The 22,977-nt window shown below is 38.8% G+C and overlaps 1 protein-coding gene across 2 annotated transcripts in view; it reads left to right on the plus strand.

Moving 5' to 3' along the window:
* The first annotated feature begins 13,973 nt into the window (after positions 1–13,973).
* RFTN2 (raftlin family member 2) overlaps positions 13,974–22,977 on the plus strand; it is a 74,228-nt gene continuing 65,224 nt past the window's right edge. The window contains exons 1-2 of one of the 2 annotated variants that reach the window (XM_040228869.1): positions 13,974–14,086; positions 14,460–14,664. In XM_040228869.1, coding sequence (XP_040084803.1) covers positions 14,526–14,664 — 139 coding nt within the window. In that variant the 5' untranslated portion in view covers positions 13,974–14,086; positions 14,460–14,525. The remainder of the gene's footprint in view (positions 14,087–14,459; positions 14,665–22,977) is intronic. The other variant, XM_040228868.1, reaches the window with a different exon arrangement.

Below are 22,977 nucleotides of genomic sequence, written 5' to 3' on the forward strand. Positions count from 1 at the left end.
GCTCCTCCCTCCACGGACCTCTGAGCAGATGTTGTGAATTGTGGGAGCGAGCGAGCATAGCTTAGAGGAGCTGAGTGTAGGAGAGGTTGTGAAAGCAGATTAAGTCTGTATCTATAATATGCTGCGTGTCCTGCTCTGGGATATAATTTTATATTTATGGATCTGTTTTTTGTTTTTTTTTTTTTTTCTCCAGGCTGAGTTGCTTGTGGGCAAGAATTTTATATTCAGGCATTCCTCAAACTCCTGTCAGTGACCAGTTGAAGGAGTATACCCTCTACATAGACCTGGTCAACGTAGGAATCTAAAATATCATATACATTTTCCTCTCAGAACCTAGTGGATACAATAAATCCAGAAGAGAGGAGGGAGAAGGGAAGGAAGAAAAATAATGACCTAAATAAAGCACTTGAGGAAAGGGTAAGATCTGAAAAAGTAACAGAAATATTTTCTTCAAATGCATTTTTTGTTGAATCCATGAAAGAGGTTAGCCTGTGATGTGTCCAGTCTTTGCAGAGATTATTGAGATTCAGAAAGCTGGAATGGTTTCCCTGTGCACCTAAGGAGAAAAACAATCTTCAGATTTATTTCTCAGTGTAGTTGCCAGTAGTATTTTTCTAAAATGATCCTGAGGTTCTCCTAGAGAAGTGTTTTTCCTGTTTGCTTTTAGTAAGGGAATCCTAGCATTTTTCAAAAAGGATGCCTCCAGAGCCCAGAACTGGATTCATATTAAACCTTGCTTCTTGACAAACTCTCATCTTTGGTCTATGACTGGCCATCTTTTTTCTCTCCCATTTAACTTAATGATTTAATAATAACATAACTTTATTATATTATTTTAATAAAGCAAATGTAATGCTTGTGAACCTACAATCCAATTTATAAACTGGAAGTGGTTTTCTGTATGTGATCCCAGCAGAGCTGCATTAAAACAGCACCTGGAACCTTGTTAGAAATGCATATTCTTAGGCCCCACACTCACCTCCTGAATCAAAAACTGGGGGCTCCCAGCCATCTAGGTTTTAATGAGCTTTCTAGGAATTCTGATGCACACTAAAATTTGAGACCCACTGAACTAGGAGATCACTGGCGATTTAGATCTATGTACTCTTTTTCTCCTTGTATTCCTGTCTTCTTCCCAGACGTAATCATTGTCCTGAATCTTGCATATATGTTACTACACATATAGTATGTCTAAGTCTATAGATACACAAGCCTTGAGAGTCCCTTGCACTGCAAGGAGATCAAACCAATCAGTCCTAAAGGAAATCAACCCTGAATATTCATTGGAAGGACTGATGCTGAAGCTCCAGTATTTTGGCCACCTGATGCCAAGAGTGGACACATTGGAAAAGACCCTGATGCTGGCAAAGATTGAGGGCAGGAGAAGAGGTGGGCAACAGAGGATGAGCTGGTTGGATGGCATCACTGACTCAATAGACATGAATTTGAGCAAACTTGGAAATAGTGAAGGACAAGGGAGACTGGTGTGCTGCAGTTCATGGGGTCACAAAGAGTTGGATAGGATTTAGAAAGTGCACAACAACAAAGCAACATATTGTTTAATTTTGCATGTATTAAACATTCTAAAAAATGATATCACAGGAATTCCCTGGTGGTCCAGTGGTTAGGACTTGGCCTTTTCACTGCAGGGCCCAGGTTCAAGCTCTAGTCTGGGAACTAAGATTGCAGAAGCCATGCTGGCGCAGCCAAAAGAAAAAAAAAGATATCATACTACCTGTAGTAGATTGATCCTTTTTGCCTGTAACTCTATAATTCATTTTGACTGCTGCACAGTAATTTATCAGTTGAGGTGTACAGTAAGTTGGATCTGATTTCTGTGGTGATAGAGAAAGTAGATGCTCTATAGGAGTTACAATAGATATACAAATAGCCTTTGGGTACTTAGTTGATATGCTGTTTGGTCAAGTAGTTTAAGAAAGGGCAAGAGAAGGATAGATAAAACTGGAGGGTATGTACAGCACCCTCCAAAACTAGAAGAAAAATCCAGTATCTGAGAAATCAGATTCTCCAGAAATTTTTTTCTCCATAATTCTTTCTTTCACCTTGTCCATGTAATCAATTCTTAAACATAAAAATATGCTATTTTCCCCTCATCTTAGAAAAAAATTCTCAATCTCCACTACTGCTCCGTTTTTTTCCTTCCCTTTATAGCAGAACTCCTTAAAATAAATGGCTGGTAATACACATTTAAGTGGTTCAAGTTTTTTACTCTTAGAAACAGTACTGCTATTAACCTTCTCATCTATATATATCTCCTGGTTCTTCAATGCTAAAGTTTCTCATGGGTGTATATCTAAGAGTGCTATTGCTCAATCATATAGGATGTAAAAGTTCAATTTCACAAGATAATGCTATTTTCTAGCATGATTAAACAAATTTATATTCCCATCAGTGCTGCTGCTGCTGCTGCTAAGTCGCTTCAGTCGTGTCCGACTCTGTGCGACCCCATAGACGGCAGCCCACCAGGCTCCCCCGTCTCTGGGATTCTCCAGGCAAGAACACTTCAGTGGAGAACAAATGGAGTGCCATTTCTTTCTCCAATGCATGAAAGTGAAAAGTGAAAGTGAAGTCGCTCAGTCGTGACTTACCCTTAAAGAATTCTCCCTAATTCTTGATATCATCCACTTCTTCATTTTTGACAGTCAAATAAGTATAAAATGAGTTATCTCACTAATATTCATAGAAACACTAGTCTCAATAACCAAAAGGTAGAAACAACCCAAATATCTATGTTCTGATGACTAGATAATCAGATATCCAGGCAGTGGAATATTATACAGCCACATAAAGTACCGATAAATACCACCACATAGATAAATCTTTAAAAGTAACCAGACAGAAATGACCACATGTTTTATATTCCATTTATATGAAATAGAATAGACAAACGCACAAAAATACATACTAGTGGTTGCCTCGGGGTAAAGGAAGGTTGGAATGGAAGGAAAGTGAATGCTTAAAGGATAGAGTTTACTTTGTGGGGGGTAATAAAAAATTCTAGAGCTAGATAATGATCATTGTACAGCACTGTGAATGTACAGCTGACCCTTGAACAACATGGATTTATCCACTTATATGCAGATTTTTAAATACACACTACACAATTCACTGTTGGTTGAATCCACTGATGCAGAAGGGCTTACTGTAAAGTTACACTCAAATTTTCCACTATATGGAGGTTTGTGCTCTTAACCCCCATGTTGTTCAATGATCAACTGTCCTTAATGCCACTGAATTGTACACTTTAAAATAGTTAAAATGAAACCCTAAAGAAGCCACCAGAAAATTACTAGAGGTAATCAATTAATACAGTAAAGCCACAGGATATAAAATTAATACACAGAAATGTCTTGCATTCTTCCTATACACTATCAATGAAAAATCAGAAAGAGAAATTAAGGAAACAATCCCTTCACCATTGCAACAAAAAGAATAAAATACTTAAGAATAAACCTACCTAAAGAGACAAAAGACTGTATACAGAAAACCATAAGACACTGATGAAATCAAAGACGACACAAACAAATAGATATACCATATTCTTGGATTGGAATAATCAATACTATGAAATTGATTATAAGATATGGCAACTCACTCCAGTATTCTTGCCTGGAAAATTACATGGATGGAGGAGCCTGGCAGACTACAGTCCATGGGGTCACAAGGAGTCAGACACAACTGAGTCTGCACATCCAAAGCAATCTACCAATTCAGTGCAATCCCTATCAAATTACCAAGGGTATTTTTCACAGAACTAGAACAAAATTTTTCACAATTTGTATAGAAACACAAGACCCCAAATAGCCAAAGCTTTTTTTTCTCAAGCCATGCCTTCCTCCCAAACTCATGTCTCTTATGTCTCCTGCATTGGCAAGTGGGTTCTCTACCACTAGCAACACCTGGAAAGCCCTCTCAAAGCAATCTTGAGAAAGAAAAATGGAGCTGGAGGAATCAACCTTCCTGACCTCAAACTATACTACAAAGCTATAGTCATCAAGACAGTAAGGTACAGGCATAAAAACAGAAATATAGTCAAATGGAACAAGATGGAAAACCCAGAGATAAACCCACACGCCTATGGGCATCTTATCTTTGACAAAGAATGCAAGAGTATTCAGTAAATAAAAGACAGCCTTTTCAAAAAGTTGTGCTGGAAAAACTGTACAGCTATATATAAAAGAATGAAACTAGAACACCTAACACCATACACAAAAATAAAGTCAAAAATGGATTAAAGATGTAAATGTAAGGCGAGAAACTATAAAGCTTTAGTGGAAAATGTAGGCAGTACACTCTTTGACATAAATCACAGCAAGATCCTCTTTGACCCCCACCTAGAGTAATGCATATAAAAACAAAAATAAATAAATGGGACCTAATGAAACTTAAAATCTTTTGTACAGCAAAGGAAACAATAAACAAGATTAAAAGACAACCCTGAGAATGGGAGAAAATAATTGCCAATAAAACAGCTGACAAAAGATTAATCTCCAAAATATATAAACAGCTCATATAGCTGAATATCAGAAAAACAAATAGCCCAATCAAAAAATAGGCAGAATAAAACAGACATTTCTCCAAAGAAGACATACAAGTGGCCAATAAACACATGAAAATATGCTTAGCATTGCTCATTATTGGAGAAATGCAAATTAAAACTACAATGAGGTATCACCTCACACCAGTCAGAATGGCCATCATTGAAAAATCTACAAAGAATAAATGCTAGAGAGGATGTGGAGAAAAGAGAACCCTCTTACACTGTTGGTGGGAATGTAAATTAATATAGCCACTATGGAGAACAGTATGGAGGTTCCTTAAAAACCTAAGAATAAAACTAGCATATGACCCAGCAATCCCACCATAATAGAAAAAGACACATGTACTCCCAATGTTCATAGCAACACTATTTACAATATCTAGGACATGGAAGCAACATAGATGTCCATTAACAGATGAATGGATAAAGACAATGTGGTACATACATATAATGGAATATTACTCAGCCATAAAAAAAAGAATTTGAGTCAGTTCTAGTGAGGTGGATTAAACTAGACCCTGTTACACAGAGTGAAGTAAGTCAGGGAAAAACAAATATCATATATTAATGCATATATATGGAATCTAGAAAAATGAAATTGATGAACTTGTTTGCAGGGAGGGAACGGAGATGCAGATATAGAGAACAGAATTATGAATATAGTAGGGGAAGGAGAGAGTGGGATGAATAGACAAAGTAGCATCAACATATATATACTTGCTAAGTCACTTCAGTCGTGTCCGACTCTGTGTGACCCCATAGACGGCAGCCCACCAGACTCCCCCTTCCCTGGGATTCTCCAGGCAAGAACACTGGAGTGGGTTGCCATTTCCTTCTCCAATGCATCAAAGTGAAAAGTGAAAGGGAAGTCGCTCAGTCGTGTCCGACTCCCAGCGACCCCATGGACTGCAGCCCACCAGGCTCCTCCGTCCATGGGATTTGCCAGGCAAGAGTACTGGAGTAGGGTGCCATTGCCTTCTACACTACCATGTATAAAATAGCTGGTAAGAAGTTACTATGTAACACATGCTGCTCAGCCTGGTACTCTCTTGACCTAGAAGGGTGAAGTGAGAGGAGAGGAGGGACAGATGTGGTATACGTATAATTAAGGCTGAATTGTGTTGTTGTACAGCAAAACCAACACAAAATTTTAAAGCAGTTTTCCTCCAATTAAAGAATAAATTATAAAAAATAAATGTTAAAATGGTAAGTTTTTATTGCTTGCATTTTACTGTAATAAAATGTTATCTCACTGTGGTCTTGATTTGCATTTCCCTAAACAGAAGTAGGGGGGTCCCCAGGTTATGCTAGTGGCAAAGAACCTGCCTGCCAATGCAAGTAGACATAAGAGATGTGGGTTCACATTTCACACCAGTCAGAATGGCTGCGATCCAAAAGTCTACAAGCAATAAATGCTGGAGAGGATGTGGAGAAAAGGGAACCCTCTTACACTGTTGGTGGGAATGCAAACTAGTACAGCCACTATGGAAAACAGTGTGGAGATTCCTTTAAAAATTGCAAATAGAGCTGCCTTATGACCCAGCAATCCCACTGCTGGGCATACACACCAAGGAAACCAAAATTGAAAGAGACACATGTACCCCAATGTTCATCGCAGCACTGTTTATAATAGCCAGGGCATGGAAACAACCTAGATGTCCATCAGCAGATGAATGGATAAGAAAGCTGTGGTACATATACACGATGGAGTATTACTCAGCCATTAAAAAGAATACATTTGAATCAGTTCTAATGAGATGGATGAAACTGGAGCCGATTATACAGAGTGAAGTAAGCCAGAAGGAAAAACACCAATACAGTATACTGACACATATATACAGAATTTAGAAAGATGGTAATGATGACCCTTTATGCAAGACAGCAAAAGAGACACAAATGTATAGAACAGACTTTTGGACTCTGAGGGAGAGGGAGAGGGTGGGATGATTTGGGAGAATGGCTTTGAAACATGTATACTATCATGTAAGAAATGAAGTGCCAGTCTATGTTCGATACAGGATACAGGATGCTTGGGGCTGGTGCATGGGGATGATCCAGAGAGATGATATGGGGTGGGAGGTGGGAGGGGGATTCAGGATTGGGAGCTTGTATACACCCGTGGTGGATTCATGTCAATGTATGGCAAAACCAATACAGTATTGTAAAGTAAAATAAAGTAAAAATAAAATTTAAAAATAAATAAAAGCAGAGACATCACTTTGCTGACAAAGGAAAAAAAGAGAGAGAGAGAGAGAGATGTGGGTTCAATCCCTGGGTCAGGAAGATGCCCTGGAGGAGGGCATGGCAACCCACTCCAGTATTCTTGCCTGGAGAGTCCCATGGACAGAGGAGCCTGGCAGGCTGCAGTCCATGGGGTCGCAAAGAGTCAGACAGGACTGAGCAACTAAGCACACAGCACGGGGCTTTTAATAAGTCATTAATTACTTAGGAAATTTGACTACACTTTGAATCTAACCTTACATTAAATAGTTAAAACTCAGTGTTGGTCTGCTAGGTTGTGAATTCTAGAGAACATAAACTGGCTTTTTGATCTTTGTATCCACACAGTGCCTTACTATATAGTAGGCATTTCATAAAACTGGTTGTTTTGAGGGGTTTTTTTGCCTTGCTTGCATGCAGTCACTTTCAACTCTTGGTGACCCCTATGGACTATAGCCCACCAAGCTCCTCTGTCCATTGGATTTCCCAGGCAAGAATACTGGAGTAGGTTGCCATTTCCTCCTCCAGGGGATCTTCCTGACCCAGGGATCAAACCCAAGTCTCCTGAGTCTCCTGCATTGGCAGGCGGATTCTTTACCACTGAACCACCAGGGAAGTCCTCTTTTTTGGATAAGGACCACATAAAATAGATTGAATTTTAAAATTTTATGATTATGCAAAAACTTTTGTCTGTACAAAATGGGTTGGATGATACATATCTCTTAGAAGCTTTAAGACTTCAGTGAACTCACATGTTCCAAACTTGAGTAGTTACCATGAGAATAATATGCTACCGATTATAAAGAAAGCTGAGCACCAAAGAAATAATGCTTTTGAACTGTGGTTCTGGAGAAGACTCTTGAGAGTCCCTTGGTCTGCACAGAGATCAAACCAGTCAATCTTAAAGGAAATCCACCCTGAATTTTCACTGGAAGGACCGATGCTCAAGCTATAGCTCCAATATTTGGCCACTTAGTGTGAAGAAGATGACTGATTGGAAAATACCCTGATGCTGGGAAAGATTGAGGGCAGTAGAAGAGGGTGACAGAGGTTGAAATGGTTGCATAGCATCACTGACTCAACTGGCATGAGTTTGAGCAAACTCCAGGAGATAGTGAAGGACAGGGCAGCCTGGCGTGCTGCAGTCCATGGGGTCACACACAGCTTAGCAACTGAACAACAAATTATGGAGAATGCTTTCACAAAGTTCATTCATTCATTCATTCATTCAAAGACTAACTGGGGCCATACTGGAACATAGACAACTGATATTATATCTTCATCATATCTAACCACGTAAAAGTCTGCACTTGGGACAACCCCCTATACAGTACAGAACTGAAAACTGTCCCTGAAATCTATAATTGACAGCAAATATAAATCAATAGAAAAAAATGACCAATGTTAAAAAACATTTATTCCAGAAATGTATCCTACTTAATGTAATTACTCAATATACAACAAACCTGGGGATACAGGACAGGCAAAAGATTATCTATGAAAACAAATATGATTGTGACAGTTGAATATCAGAGGGGGGAAAGAACTGACTATTTTACCATTTATATTACAATTAGCAGATACATCAAAAGTTAAACAAGAAATAAAGATGGGATGAATAGGTAGAGCACAGATTTTTAAGACAGTGAAAACAATTTGGTATGATACTGCAATGGTGGATATATGTCAATATATATTTGTCAAAAATTTGCTGTACCCATTTGTCAAAAGGTACAACACCAGGAATGAACCCTAATGTCATCTAAGGACTCTGAATAATAATGATGTATCAGTGATGTGTGATCGATTGTAACAAATGCACCATAACAGTACCACAGTGGTGCTGGGTGTTAGTGGAAGGTTGTGCCTGAGTGGAGATGATAGGATTTATAGAAACTTTCTGTACTTTCCACTCAATTTTTCTGTGAATCTAATATTATTCTAAAATATCAAGTTTATTTATAAAACAAAATAACAAAACCAGAAAACAGACATTTTTTTCAAATGGAAAAATATATTATTGAAGAAATGTACGTTTTTCTTAAGTACAAGTTGGAGATGCAAGACAGTGTTTAACCAAAAGTATTTGTCTAAAAATGTACAAGCATTAAAGAGATATGGAGCAAAGATGTGTGATAACAAACAAAAGCTTACTGCCCAAAATACAGTTTTAAAGAAAAAATCTAAAACTTCCCTGTTGTTCCAGTGACTCCAAGCTTCCAATGCAGGGGGTGCAGTTTCCATCCCTTGTCAGGGAACTAAGATCCCACATGCCATGCAGAAGAGACCAATGAAAAGAAAAAACATCTAACATTAATATCTTAAATAGTCTATAACCAACTACATATTTCTGTAAGTAATGTAAATAAATTATTTACTCATTAGAATACATTTTCTCAGCTTATTTCTGATTTCCTTGTATGTAAACTATTTCCTCTGACCATTTATGAAGTAAAATCAAAGAAGTTAGCAATTAATCCAAAGTAGGGAAAAATGTAATCTTTACAAAATTCTTCACCGTAAAACATTGAAAATAACCAAAATGCTGTTTATTAAGCATAATATTAATATAAATCCTATATAGTTAAAATAGGAAGAATGTGTGTCATATTGACATAGAAATAGTGTTTTGAAATATCATTAATAGTCAAAAATTTCTTTTGTTAGACTTTTTGAGAGAAAAATGATTAAGTGATGCAATTCTGAACTAAAGGAAGTGCATTTCCTTTTTATAGAGATAATAGAAAGTCTTTGAGAACATAATGATGCATCTTAGTCATTCATCTGTTCAATCATCAACTCTCAACTGGACTACTGCAGTACTTTCCAGAATGCCTGGCCTTCCCCCATTTTGATCCTATTAAGACCATCTTCCTCAAATCAACCATAGTAACCTACCAAAAACACACTTATGTCACTTGCTTATTGCAAACTCCTCCTTTAATTTTTCCATTTGATTATATGATTTTCCTTTCTTGTATACAAAATAAAGTCAAAATTGCCTTTGTACAACTTAGAAAGCCCATTACACTGACTCATGTCTCCCTTAAAGCTCAGTCTTCTTTCAAATGTTATGCTCTAGTAATTCTCAACTGTGTTGTACTCCTTCAAATTCATGCCATACTGTTTCATGATTCCATAGTATGGTTCATGCTTTTGCCTTTTCCTGGCACATACTCCCCACCTCTGTTTATCTATCTTATGCATACTCATCCTTCAAAACAGCTCTATTATACCCTCCAAGCTGAGTTACAGGCTCTTTCGAGAGTTTCTATAGCATCCTATGCATGCTATCTTCAGTTCAGTTCAGTTCAGTTCAGTCACTCAGTCATGTCCGACTCTTTGCAACCCCATGAATCGCAGCTCACCAGGCCTCCCTGTCCATCACCAACTCCCGGAGTTCACTCAGACTCACGTCCATCGAGTCCGTGATGCCATCCAGCCATCTCATCCTCTGTCGTCCCCTTCTCCTCCTGCCCCCAACCCCTCCCAGCATCAGAGCCTTTTCCAGTGAGTCAACTCTTCACATGAGGTGGCCAAAGTACTGGAGTTTCAGCTTTAGCATTGTTCCTTCCAAAGAAATCCCGGGGCTGATCTCCTTCAAAATGGACTGGTTAGATCTCCCTGCAGTCCAAGGGACTCTCAACAGTCTTCTCCAACAGCACAGTTCAAAAGCATCAATTATTCAGCTCTCAGCCTTCTTCACAGTCCAACTCACATCCGTACATGACCACAGGAAAAACCATAGCCTTGACTAGATGGACCTTAGTCGGCAAAGTAATGTCTCTGCTTTTGAATATGCTATCTAGGTTGGTCATAACTTTTCTTCCAAGGAGTAAGCGTCTTTTAATTTCATGGCTGCAGTCATCATCTGCAGTGATTTTGGAGCCCAAAACAATAAAGTCTGACACCGTTTCCACTGTTTCCCCATTTATTTCCCATGAAGTGATGGGACCTGATGCCATGATCTTCATTTTCTGAATGTTGAGCTTTAAGCCAAATTTTTCACTCTCATCAAGAGGCTTTTGAGTTTCTCTTCACTTTCTGCCATAAGGGTGGTGTCATCTGCATATCTGAGGTTATTATTTCTCCCGGCAATCTTGATTCCAGCTTGTGTTTCTTCCAGTCCAGCATTTCTCATGATGTACTCTGCATATAAGTTAAATAAGCAGGGTGACAATATACAGCCTTGACGTACTCCTTTTCCTATTTGAAACCAGTCTGTTGTTCCATGTCCAGTTCTAACTGTTGCTTCCTGACCTGCATACAGATTTCTCAAGAGGCAGGTCCGGTGGTCTGGTACTCCCATCTCTTTCAGAATTTTCCACAGTTGTGATCCACACAGTCAAAGGCTTTGGCATAGTCAATAAAGCAGAAATAGATGTTTTTCTGGAACTCTTTTGCTTTTTTGATGATCCAGCAGATGTTGGCAATTTGATCTCTCGTTCCTCTGCTTTTTCTAAAACCAGCTTGAACATCTGGAAGTTCACGGTTCACGTATTGCTGAAGCCTGGCTTGGAGAATTTTGAGCATTACTTTACTAGCATGTGACATGAGTGCAATTGTGCGGTAGTTTGAGCATTCTTTGGCATTGCCTTTCTTTGGGATTGGAATGAAAACTGACCTTTTGCAGTCCTGTGGCCACTGCTGAGTTTTCCAAATTTGCTGGCATATTGAGTGCAGCACTTTCACAGCATCATCTTTCAGGATTTGAAATAGCTCAACTGGAATTCCATCGCCTCCACTAGCTTTGTTCGTAGTGATGCTTTCTAAGGTCCACTTGAAATCAGTGGAGAAATAACTCCAGAAAGAATGAAGGGATGGAGCCAAAGCAATAACAATACCCAGCTGTGGATGTGACTGGTGATAGAAGTAAGGTCCGATGCTGTAAAGAGCAATATTGCATAGGAACCTGGAATGTCAGGTCCATGAATCAAGGCAAATTGGAAGCATGCTATCTTAGCAGCTACCAAATCAAATTGAAATTATCTGTTTATAAGTCTGTCTTCCCCATTAAGAATTCAGTTTCTTTAGGGCAGAGGCCACATTTAGTCAGCTTGTGTACCCAGCCAGCATTTAATTAGTGCCTGGAACATAGCAGATACTTAATAATACAATGATTATTTAATAAATAATTTACCAAGTACAGCAATAGGGGTTCAGTTCAGTCACTCAGTCATGTCCGACTCTTTGCGACCCCATGAATCGCAGCACACCAGGCCTCGCTGTCCATCACCAACTCCCAGAGTCTACTCAAACTCATGTCCATCAAGTAGGTGATGCCATCCAGCCATCTCATCCTCTATCGTCCCCTTCTCCTCCTGCCCCCAATCCCTCCCAGCATCAGAATCTTTTCCAATGAGTCAACTCTTCACATGAGGTGGCCAAAGTATTGGAGTTTCAGCTTTAGCATCAGTCCTTCCAATGAACACCCAGGACTGATCTGCTTTAGAATGGACTGGTTGGACCTCCTTGCAGTCCAAGGGACTCTCAAGAGTCTTCTCCAACACCACAGTTCAAACACATCAATTCTTTGGTGCTCAGCTTTCTTCACAATCAAACTTTCACATCCATACATGACCACTAGAGAAACCATAGCCTTGACTAGGTAGACTTTTGTTGGCAAAGTAATGTCTCTGCTTTTCAATATGCTATCTAAGTTCAATATGCTATCATAACTTTTCTTCCAAGGAGTAAGCGTCTTTTAATTTCATGGCTGCAGTCACCATCTGCAGTGATTTTGGAGCCCAAAAAATAAAGTCTGACACAGTTTCCACTGTTTCCCCAACTATTTCCCATGAAGTGATGGGACCAGATGCCATGATCTTCGTTTTCTGAATGTTGAACTTTAAGCCAACTTTTTCACTCTCCTCTTTCACTTTCATCAAGAGGCTTTTTAGTTCCTCTTCACTTTCTGCCATAAGAGTAGTGTTATCTGCATACCTGAGGTTATTGATATTTCTTCCAGCAATCTTGATTAGTGAGCTTCAAATATTCTATTTGAGCCATTCTACAGCTCACAGCAAAAGAGAACATGAAAAATGACAGGTATGGAAACACTGGGAATAGTCAAAGAATCCACTGTCTTTTAGCCAGATTTACCCAGAAGTTGCTTATGACCAATCCTGCTTATCGTTGAGAATGAAAGACTATGGAATCTTCCTCTGTTAAAAAACACTTCTGAGAAGTAAGCTATTTAAAGAAGGCAGAAGGAAGAGACAAGAGGTCACAGTGATCTACAAACTAAATAATTTATCCCTTTTTGAGAGTTTTCATGTGCACTCTTCAATGTACCTGAAAAATCTTTTCAGGCTTGTGTTCTATAAAATCTGAAATTGATCAAGATTTGCTTTGTAAATAATGGGAATGATGGCAGAATCACTTCTTTTCTATCACTATTCTCAACCCTGTTTTATAATGTAAAAGCACATTAACAAATTTATTTTAAGCTATTTGCCAATCATGATGTTAAGATATGAGATAAGATTATCTCTTTCAACCTTCATAACAAGCCTGTGAGGTAAATACTATTATTAACTCCATTTTACAAGGGAGGAAATTGAAACTTGGGAGGTCCGTAACTTGCCCAAGATCACGTCTCTAGTAGGCATTAGAAGTTGTATTTGAACCCAGGTAGTCTGATTCCAGGGATCACAGTTCTGATTAGTATGTCATACTCATCAGAATGATATGTAAATGGTAAAATACAGTAACACTCATTACATTGTTCCATTATGAATTGTTCTTGACTTCAGGTAAATAACAACTTGTAAGGCTGAATGAATCAAGTTGTCAGTTGTTGTTTAATTGAGGATACTCTGGGACCTGTGGAAGTGTTAGTTACTATCATAAGTCTTCTAACAGAATATTTTAAACTTTATAGATGTTAGTGAAATTAATAATCCACATTAATGTCTCTTCTTTGCAGTTAAATCTTTTTATTATGTTTAATATAAACATTTTATTTGTGGCAGTTTGGTATATGATTTTTTCACCAACAACAAAAAAAAACCTTCATGTGAAAAGAAATCCTCAAAAGTGCTATCTAAAGATTAAGAATGGAATTTCTTTTAACTTTAACTTTTTTCCTTCTAGACTCCAGAAATAGTTTCCTGACTTCCTTTCTGGAAATGATTTTTGTTTCCAACCACGTTGAGAATCCATTTTTTTCATTCTCTCTCTCTCTCTCTCCTTTTGCTTTCTTGGTAGTAGCAGGGAGGAAGGAGGGGGTGGGCGCAAGAAAGAGGGAAATGAGAAAACAGAAAAAGAATTGCATGCCACTATGTCTGAATATAGCCTCTACTTGTAGGTATTTCCATCTGATTTGCACTTTTGCCTTTTTATTTCCGTTTCTGGACACCTTCTTTATCATCCAGCCAACTGGAATAGACAAAGCACTGTTGGTGCCCTGAGCGACAGAACTCTGGTAGGGGGCTGGCTGTAAATTGACGTGGCATGGAAATTCTCCGCTAAGTTGTAGCAGCTTGCATGTTTCTACTAAGATCAAGCCCAGCCTCCCAGAGCTGTAGCTTAATCATCATGGATTCAGCGACTTTACAGAAAAATGGATAGAAAAAATCTTCAGCTCCTTTCTTTGGACTCAAATGTTTTCTTTTTGAGTATCTATGTTTTAGCGGAAAAAATCCAAGCAGTTAAGTCTGTAACTTTCTTTTTGCAGCTTAAACAACAGAGTTTGCTGGTCTCCCTCCCCTATTCTGCAATTTAATTCCTTACAGATTTTGCCATGGGGTGCGGACTTAGAAAGCTAGAAGACCCTGATGATAGCAGCCCTGGAAAAATATTTTCTACCCTGAAGAGACCGCAAGTGGAAACAAAGACAGAATTTGCTTACGAATATGTATTGCTGGACTTTACATTACAAGGTATTTTTGCTTCTATTTTATTTGTTAAATGAAAGATTTCAAAGATAAAGGACTACTAGTTTTTTAAAGGGTTGGTTTGTCGCTTTTTACATGGTGCTTCATAATTAGATTGTGCAATCAATCTAACAATAATGCTTTGTTTCTTAATTACATTCTGAAAGATTTCAGTTCTGTTTGCTTTGTTTCTTGTAAATTTGGCTCATATGTACTTTATAAAATTAGAAAAACTGCTTGGAAACAGTTCTTTCACTTTTAAATCAAATGCTTATTTGTAGAAGGATACATGAAAAACGCTTGCTTTCTCAGCCAAGTAGCTATAGCCTTAATGACAGTTTATGTTTTGAAAAAGATCTGAAAGGCACAAGAAGGTGGCATGTAGGAAATGTTACTTGCATCATGTGGAAGGATATTTGCTAAGACAATTCTGAGGCCTCCACCTGTGTTAAATGTTGCGATTGTGCTAGTCACTTGATATTTTTGACCAAACTAAACCTGAAGTTTGAAAATACAGTAAAAAAGAAAAAACTATAGTCTTCTATAAGATACTTCCTTTGCTTGATACCCAGTCTCTAACAGAGAAACTCCCTGTTCCAGAAAGTTGGAAACACAAATAAACAAGCCCAGATGGCAGCCTTGTGCACGGAATAGAGGCAGCTCGACTTCACAAATACTTTACCTCACTTCTTTTGGAAACTTTACTGTACAATGACATTGATAAAACTTAGTTTTTAAAAAGCAGAAGTATATCTTTAATTATAGGGTACTAAAAATGAAGTTGAGTGTCTTGCTTGCTATTAGAATGTCCAGATATTAGTATTAAGTTCTTATTGGCAAGTTATGCTTTTAAATTCTAATAAGCTGCACATTTTATCAGTTAATTGATTTATACTAAGCATATTATCAGGTTGGATATTAATTTCTTTTAAACACAAATTCTCCATTTTTTGGTTTGTTCTGTAAACAGTGCATCTTTGTGCAAATAGCAAGAGCAGCCCATTTTTCTTTGTCAAAAACTGAGCTGGCCAGCAAACAAACTCCCTTCTAGAGGCATATGCAAAGTCTGTACATATATTTTTAATGTATTTACTTTTCCATTTTTACCTAAGGTTAAGGCTACCGAAAGGAAAACTGTCAATATTCTTACTTTTCTTTTTAATGATGAAAGTTAAACGTAGATAAAGATAATGGTGATAATCAGAGAAGTAACTACTCAAATGAATTTTTCTATACTTTTTCAAAAACCATCATTTGAGAAAATATTTGTAATGTGGTGCTATATTTTCTCCATTGATTGTCGTTGTCAATTAATTTTTAGGACTGATTTTTATAAATTCAAGGACACAAACACATATTTTCCTTAACCTCAAAACCTTATCTGTTCATAAATATTAGGCCAGAGCCATTCTGTTCTGTGCTTTAAGATTTGCTACACAAATCCCCATAGGTCTTAAAGTAACTTGAATTTTTTTTCTGATTTATTTCTTCCCAACAGTGTTAGCAATGTCAAACAAATTTGTTTAAATGCAACCATCCTTGAATCAGAAAGATCTACAGTTTTCTTCAGAAGTCATTTTGGTTTTGTTATTATTAGAAGCCCTTTTCTCTGTGAAAGGAGTAAAATTTCTACCTTTCACTCTACGTGTTTGGATGAAATGATAGAGTATTACAATATAAAGTGGAGATACGGGCATAGTTTGCAAACGCTAACTCAGAAAGCAAGCATGTATTTTAAAGTTGCACCTGGTTCCTATTTGTCCAGGCGCCTAGTCTCCTGGTGTTCCCTTTCTCTCCGATTCTTCCACATGTTTTTGGTTTTGTTTTGTTTGTGTCTCTGCCTTTGCTTCAGAAGCCAAAACTCAGTATCAGCCCAGCTCCACAAATCACCTTGTTCTCTTCTGTTGTATCTCACCCCCGTCCTCTAGTGTACAGAGAAGTGAGTCACATGGGTTAAAGCACACCAGCCTTCTAGGTTTAGCCCCAGCCATTCTGACCTAGAGTTGCTGTAAGAACTACTGAATAGTGGCATCTTCTGCCTCTCAGAGGCCATGTGCAGTGAGCAACCTTCCAGGAAACAAAATGGTCTGGTGGCGACAGCTGTGTGTGCTCATGAAGAGCCTGTCTCTTACATTGTTCTTCTCTGTTTTTCCCAATAGAGAACATGGGATAGGGAGTTAGTCCCAGTGGGGCAGGAGACCCTTTGAAATTTTCAGTGCCCTGTGTTATAGTGGCTATAATTATCTTGAACAATTTGTTTTCCATTTAGTTCCATTCCCTCTGTGTGTGTGTGTGTGTGTGCGCGCGCCTTTCCCACACTTGTTTTTTAGTGCAGTGGGGACTTTGAGCCATTATTTATATATCTCTGGTGGTGGTGGTGGTTTAGTTGCTAAGTTGTGTCCGACTCTTGCAACCCCATGGACTATAGCCTGCCAGGCTCCTCTGTCCATAGGATTCTCCAGGCAAGAATACTGGAGTGGGTTGCCATTTCCTATGGGAGAAATAATAGTCTAATCATTAAGCACACAAGGGTCTGGAGTCAAGTTCCTGGCTTCTGAATCTAGGCTCTTTCACTCACTAATTTAGCAAGTTTATGAACTTTGTTGTATCTCAGCTTCCTCATCTATGAAATGGGGATTCTAATGGTGCTTACATAATAGAATTGTTTTAAATATTAAAGGAGATTATACAAAATAATCTTTTGGTTAAAGTACTTGGCACTTAGTAAGCAGGCCTTCCCAGGTGGCTCAGTGGTAAAGAATCTGCTTGCAATACAGGAGACACAAGTTCAACCCTTGGGTAAGGAAGATCCCTTGGATAAATAAATGGCAACCCACTCCAGTATTCTTGCCAGGATAATCCCATGGACAGAGGAGCCTGACAGGTTACAGTCCATAGAGTCACAAAGAGGCAGACATGACTGAGTGACTGAGCACCCATGCACAGAATCACTTAATAAAAGTTAAGTATTATCCCTCCTAGCTTTATGCCAGGTCTACTAATTGCACTATTGAGATTTCAGCACAGTCTTTGTGATAAATTTTCTGAATTATTGTATAGTAATCTATACATTTGTATTTATGAGAGTGTGTGTCAGAGTTTCTGACACACATTACAGAATTTATTAGTGAAAAGTTAAATGAACTCTGAAAATCATCGAGAAGGGTTGGTTTGCCTTCTTGTGCAATCCCAGAAAATAATCTGAATAACCATGGCCTTAAAGATTTTTAGAGCATGTATAGCTTTATGATTAAAAAGAAATTTCTATAATATTAGAAACCCAAAAGAAGGATGGATGGTAACTTCCTTTTTTGACTTTCTAATAGAATTATGTAAAAATGCATTGAGAAAAATTTTGCTGGGCCCTGGCTAGCTTTCTTATTATGAGAACAGAAACTGTCATTGTCTTTTGTTATCATTGTTATAGTAATAAATATATTGATGTATGGATTCCATAGAAGATGCTGATAAGTAATGAAATACAAAAAGAAATAACACATAGTTTTTGCCTTCTGGTATTTTAAATTCTAATTGGTCAGACTGGACAAGATTATGAACTCCTCAAGGTCAGGAAGTATACCGTGTCCACCTTTGCATTGCTGTGTTTGGCACACTGTTTGGCACAAGACTGATGGCCAATAAGTGGTGTTGAAATAATGGGCTTCCCAGGAGGTGCTAGGGGTAAAGAACCTACCTGCCAGTGTAGGAGACATAGGAGACGCGGCCTCAATTCCTGGATTGGAAAGATCCCTGGATCAGAAAGATCCCCAGATTGGGAAGATCCCTTGGAGGAGGGTATGGCAACCCTCTCCAGTATTTCTACCTGGAGAATCCCGTGGACAGAGGAGCCTAGCAAGTTACAGTCTATAGGGTCACAAAGAATCAGACATGACTGACAATGTGGACCTGCAATGAGGAGAGGATGCAAGGGGCATTTGTAACAGACATTACCAAAGAGGAACTTAGCCTGTGGCTGGCTGGATAGAAAGGAACAGAAAGAATGAGAAATCCAGGATAACTTCCCAGTTCTGAGCCTGAGAAACTGTGGGAATAACCATGCCTCCCACAGTACGAGGGGCATCCCACAAAGAGTCAGTGGGTGAAACAGCAATTCCATTCCAGGCACGATGCCTGTGAGGTGGCAGTGGAACATCCTGGCAGAGAGAGTTATAGGTACACGGCTGGAGATGATGACTTCCAAGAGGACTTGAAGTAAATAAAGTCTTAAAGAGGAGAATATGGGCAGAGCATAAGTGTCTTGGGCTGAGTCATCAGGCATATTTAATGGTATTGAGGACTATTCAACAAAATGACAGAGTCTACAAGTCATTCCCTTATAGCTCAGTCAGTAAAGAATCTGCCTACAATGCAGGACACCTGGGCTCAATTCCCTGGTTGGAAAAATCCCCTGGAGAAGGAAATGGCAACCCACAACAGTATTCTTGCTTGGAGAATCCCATAGAACAGAAGAACCTGGAAGGCTACGGTCCATGGGGTTTCAAAGAGTTGGACAGGACTTAGCAACTAAACCACCTCCAACAAAAATGACAGAGTCTGAGGACAACTGCAACTTATATAGCACCAGAGAAAACAAGGAAACGAAGGGTTTCAAAAAGCAAGAAATGATCAGTAATTTTAAATACTAGAGAACTTTCAAGAAGAATGAAAATGCAGCACTGAAAAGGATGCATCTAAAAATCATCAAGAGATGAATAAAGTATCAGAAATGAGGGAAGGAAGGAAAGAAGGAAGGTCAGTCCAGCTAAATTTTCTATATCTGTTTGACTCATAAGTTCTTGAATATTTTCTCAAGCCGTCAAAAGATTTCAAATGTAAAATACTACATAAAAAGAAATTTATAGCAAAAATTGCTAAATTTACTCAAGCATCAACATAATCTTTGACATGGTGCCTAGTGCAAACTCCTACCAGGTGAAAAACTGCATACAGACTTTTCTTATGTTTAAATTGGTGGGATATTTTGGTTTAAAAATGTAATAAAACCTCACAATTTCAGACTGTTATGGAAGAGAAAGATCCCATTCTGACCTGGGGGAGTAGGGAATCTCTGATAATAGCATACAGTTAACCCACTTGTTAGCTAAGATGGTAAGGCATCTGCTAACAATTTGGGAGAGCTGAGTTCGATCGGGAAGATCCCCTGGAGAAGGAAATGGCAACCCACTCCAGTACTCTTGCCTGGAAAATCCCATGGACCAAGGAGCCTGGTAGGCTACAGTCCATGGGGTTGCCAAGAGCTGGACACCACTGAGCAACTTCACTTTCACTTTTCAACCCACTTGAATAAATATTGATGTTGGGAGGAAAATACATTTCTATTGGCAATCTCCATTATATTGGGTTTTTTTTCTTATATCTGGGTGGACATTTATTTATTCTCTGAACTAACACTTACTCAGCACCTACTGAGCTCAGAATGAGGATACAGAGATAAGTAAAGCCTAGTCCTTGACTTGTAAGAACCTGCATCCTAGCGAGCATCCTGCTGAGGGGCATTCATTTACGGTGCAAACACTCTATGCTGTGATACAGGCTTTGCTAGAAATCTGAGGGTTGTAGAGGTGGAAAGAAGAACACCTCCACTTGATAGGTAGATCCAGAAAGACTCCTTAAAAGACATTCCACCTCAGGCTTCCCTCAAGTGGTAAAGAATCCACCTACCAATACAGAAGACACAGGTTCAGTCCCTGGTCTGGGACGATGGCACATGCCCATCATGGCAACTAAGCCCATGTGCCACGTATACTGGGTCAGTGCTTTAAAACCAGGAACCACAACTACTAAGCCCATGTGCCGCAACTACTGAATCTCATGCCCTACAGTCAGTGCTCCACAACAAGAGAAGCCACTGCAATGAGAAGCCCACATATCAAAATGAATAGTAGCCCCCACTCACCACAAGAAGAAGAAGCACGCACAAAGCAACAAAGGCCCAGTACAGTCAAAAATAAATAAATAAAATTATTTTTTTAAGAAAAAAAGCTTGCTTAGTTGCTAAAAAAAGTTTAAAAAAAAATTTTTAAGTGCCACCTCCTATCCTCTAAAGAATGAGTGGAAGTTAGACAAAGATTTGTATCCATAATACATAAAATGAAACTGAAAATCAAGAAGGAAAAAACAACTGAATAGAAAAACGGACAAGAAATTTGGACAGGTAGATGACAAAACAGGAAATCCAAATGGCCAACAGACATATGAAACTGTGCTCAGCTTCATTAGTAATCAGGAAAAATGCATGCTAAAACCACAATGAGAAACCACTACTAATTATCAAAAAAACAGCTAAAATGTTGGAGAAAATTAAAGTCATTTTCAACTCTTTGTGACCAGGCTCCTCTGTCCATGGAATTCTCCAGGCCAGACTATTGGGGTGGGTAGACATTCCCTTCTCCAGGGGTTCTTCCCAACTCAGGGATTGAACCCAGGTCTCTTGCATTGCAGGTGGATTCTTTACCAGGGAAGCCCCTAAAATGTCAAAAGACTGCTGATACCAGGTGTTTGTAAACTGGTACAACCACTTTGAAAAAAAAAATGCTTTGTCATTATCTCTCTAGCAAAGATCCATATCCCAGTGGAAGCGTGGCTACGCATTCACCTGCAGCACATACAAAAATACTGATAGAAGGACTACTTGTAATAACCCCAAAAGAGTGAACAACTCAGAAATCTACAAACAAGAGATTAGAAAAGTAAATTATGGTATATCATATGATGCAGGGCTTCCCAGGTAGTGCTAGTGGTAAAGAACCAGCCTGCCAGTTCAGGAGACACAAGAGATGCAGGTTCGATCCCTGGATCAGGAAGATCCTCTGAAATGGGAAACGGTAACCCACTCCAGTTCTTGCCTGGAAAATTCCATGGATAGGGGAGCCTGGAGGGCTACAGTCTATGGGGCTGCAAAGAGTCAAACACCACTGAGCGACTGAGCACATGTACCTGTATATACAATGCAATGCTATACTACAGAAGTAAGACTCAGTTCAGTTCAGTTCAGTCGCTCAGTCATGTCCAAGTCATTGCGACCCCATGAACCGCAGCACACCAGCTTTTTCTGAAAAGGGCCAGATGGCAAATATTTTAGGCTTTGTGAGCCATGTGATCTCTGTCCTGACTACTCAGCTCAGCCAGTGTAGAGTCAACATACCATATGTGACAAAACAGGCCATAGGCAGTACTTTTGTGGTCCTCTACTATAATGCAATCAGAAAAACAAATCATAACTACACAAGCTGTACCAGATGAATCTCATGAGCTTAATGTTCAGTGAAAGAAAACAAACACAAAAGCACATATTGTATGATTCCATTTAAACAAAGCTCCAAAAATTGGGAAAATTGAACTATAGTGTTTATTTACATTCTTGCATGCATGCATGCTAAGTCGCTTCAGTCATGTCCAACTCTTTGCAATCCTACGGACCATAGCCCACCAGGCTCCTCTGTCCATGAAATTATCCAGGCAAGAATACTAGAGTGGGTTGCCAAGCGCTTCTCCAGGGGACCTTCCCGACCCAGGGATCAAATCCACGTTTCTTATGTCTCCTGCTTTGGCAGGCATGTTCTTTACCATGAGCACCACCATTCTTGTATAGTTAATTAAGAAGAACAAGGAATTGAAGACCATTAAAGTCAAAGAAAAAGTCAAGTTAGCACGGAGTGGGAGAGAGAGATTGTGATTGGAAAGGGCGGAATGGTAGGCTTCTGAAGTGCCTGTCATTTTCTGATTTTTGAATGGATGGCATTACCAAATGTTGGCACTTTTAAGTATGTTTTGTGCTTTTTGTATGTTATGTTTCTACCCCCAGACAAGATTTTTTTAAAGGTTAAAAAAAAAGAGCTAAGTAGGAAGTGGGAGTAAGGCAAACAAGGCTGAAAGACAAGATGAACAGACTCAGAAACAAGAGACTATTTCATGGTTTGGGAACTGCAAATAGAATAGGTGGAGTGCAGCACATGGAGGAGGCAGCAGTGGAACACAGACTGCAAGAGTTTTAAGTGGTCATGATGTGATCTTTTGCACAGCTGCCTATAATAATGAACTATGTAGTTCCTTGAGTGGGAGTGTATTTCAAAACTACAACTGTATTACTTCAATTAAATATATTAATGAGTGACTACAAAGATGGCAACTTTTATTGAAAACAAAAAGTTACGTAATTTGAACGTTCCTTATATAGTAGTTTATATTTCTAAGTAACAAAACATTTTGACAAGTAGCGTAAACCAGATACTCCTTTTAATATCCATACATTAAATTGCTTAATAATTTATAGAAATCAAAAGCTTTAGTGCAGCTCAT

The sequence above is a fragment of the Oryx dammah genome, unplaced genomic scaffold, assembly GCF_014754425.2.
Source record: "Oryx dammah isolate SB20612 unplaced genomic scaffold, SCBI_Odam_1.1 HiC_scaffold_27, whole genome shotgun sequence".
In the NCBI taxonomy this organism is placed as follows: domain Eukaryota; kingdom Metazoa; phylum Chordata; class Mammalia; order Artiodactyla; family Bovidae; genus Oryx; species Oryx dammah.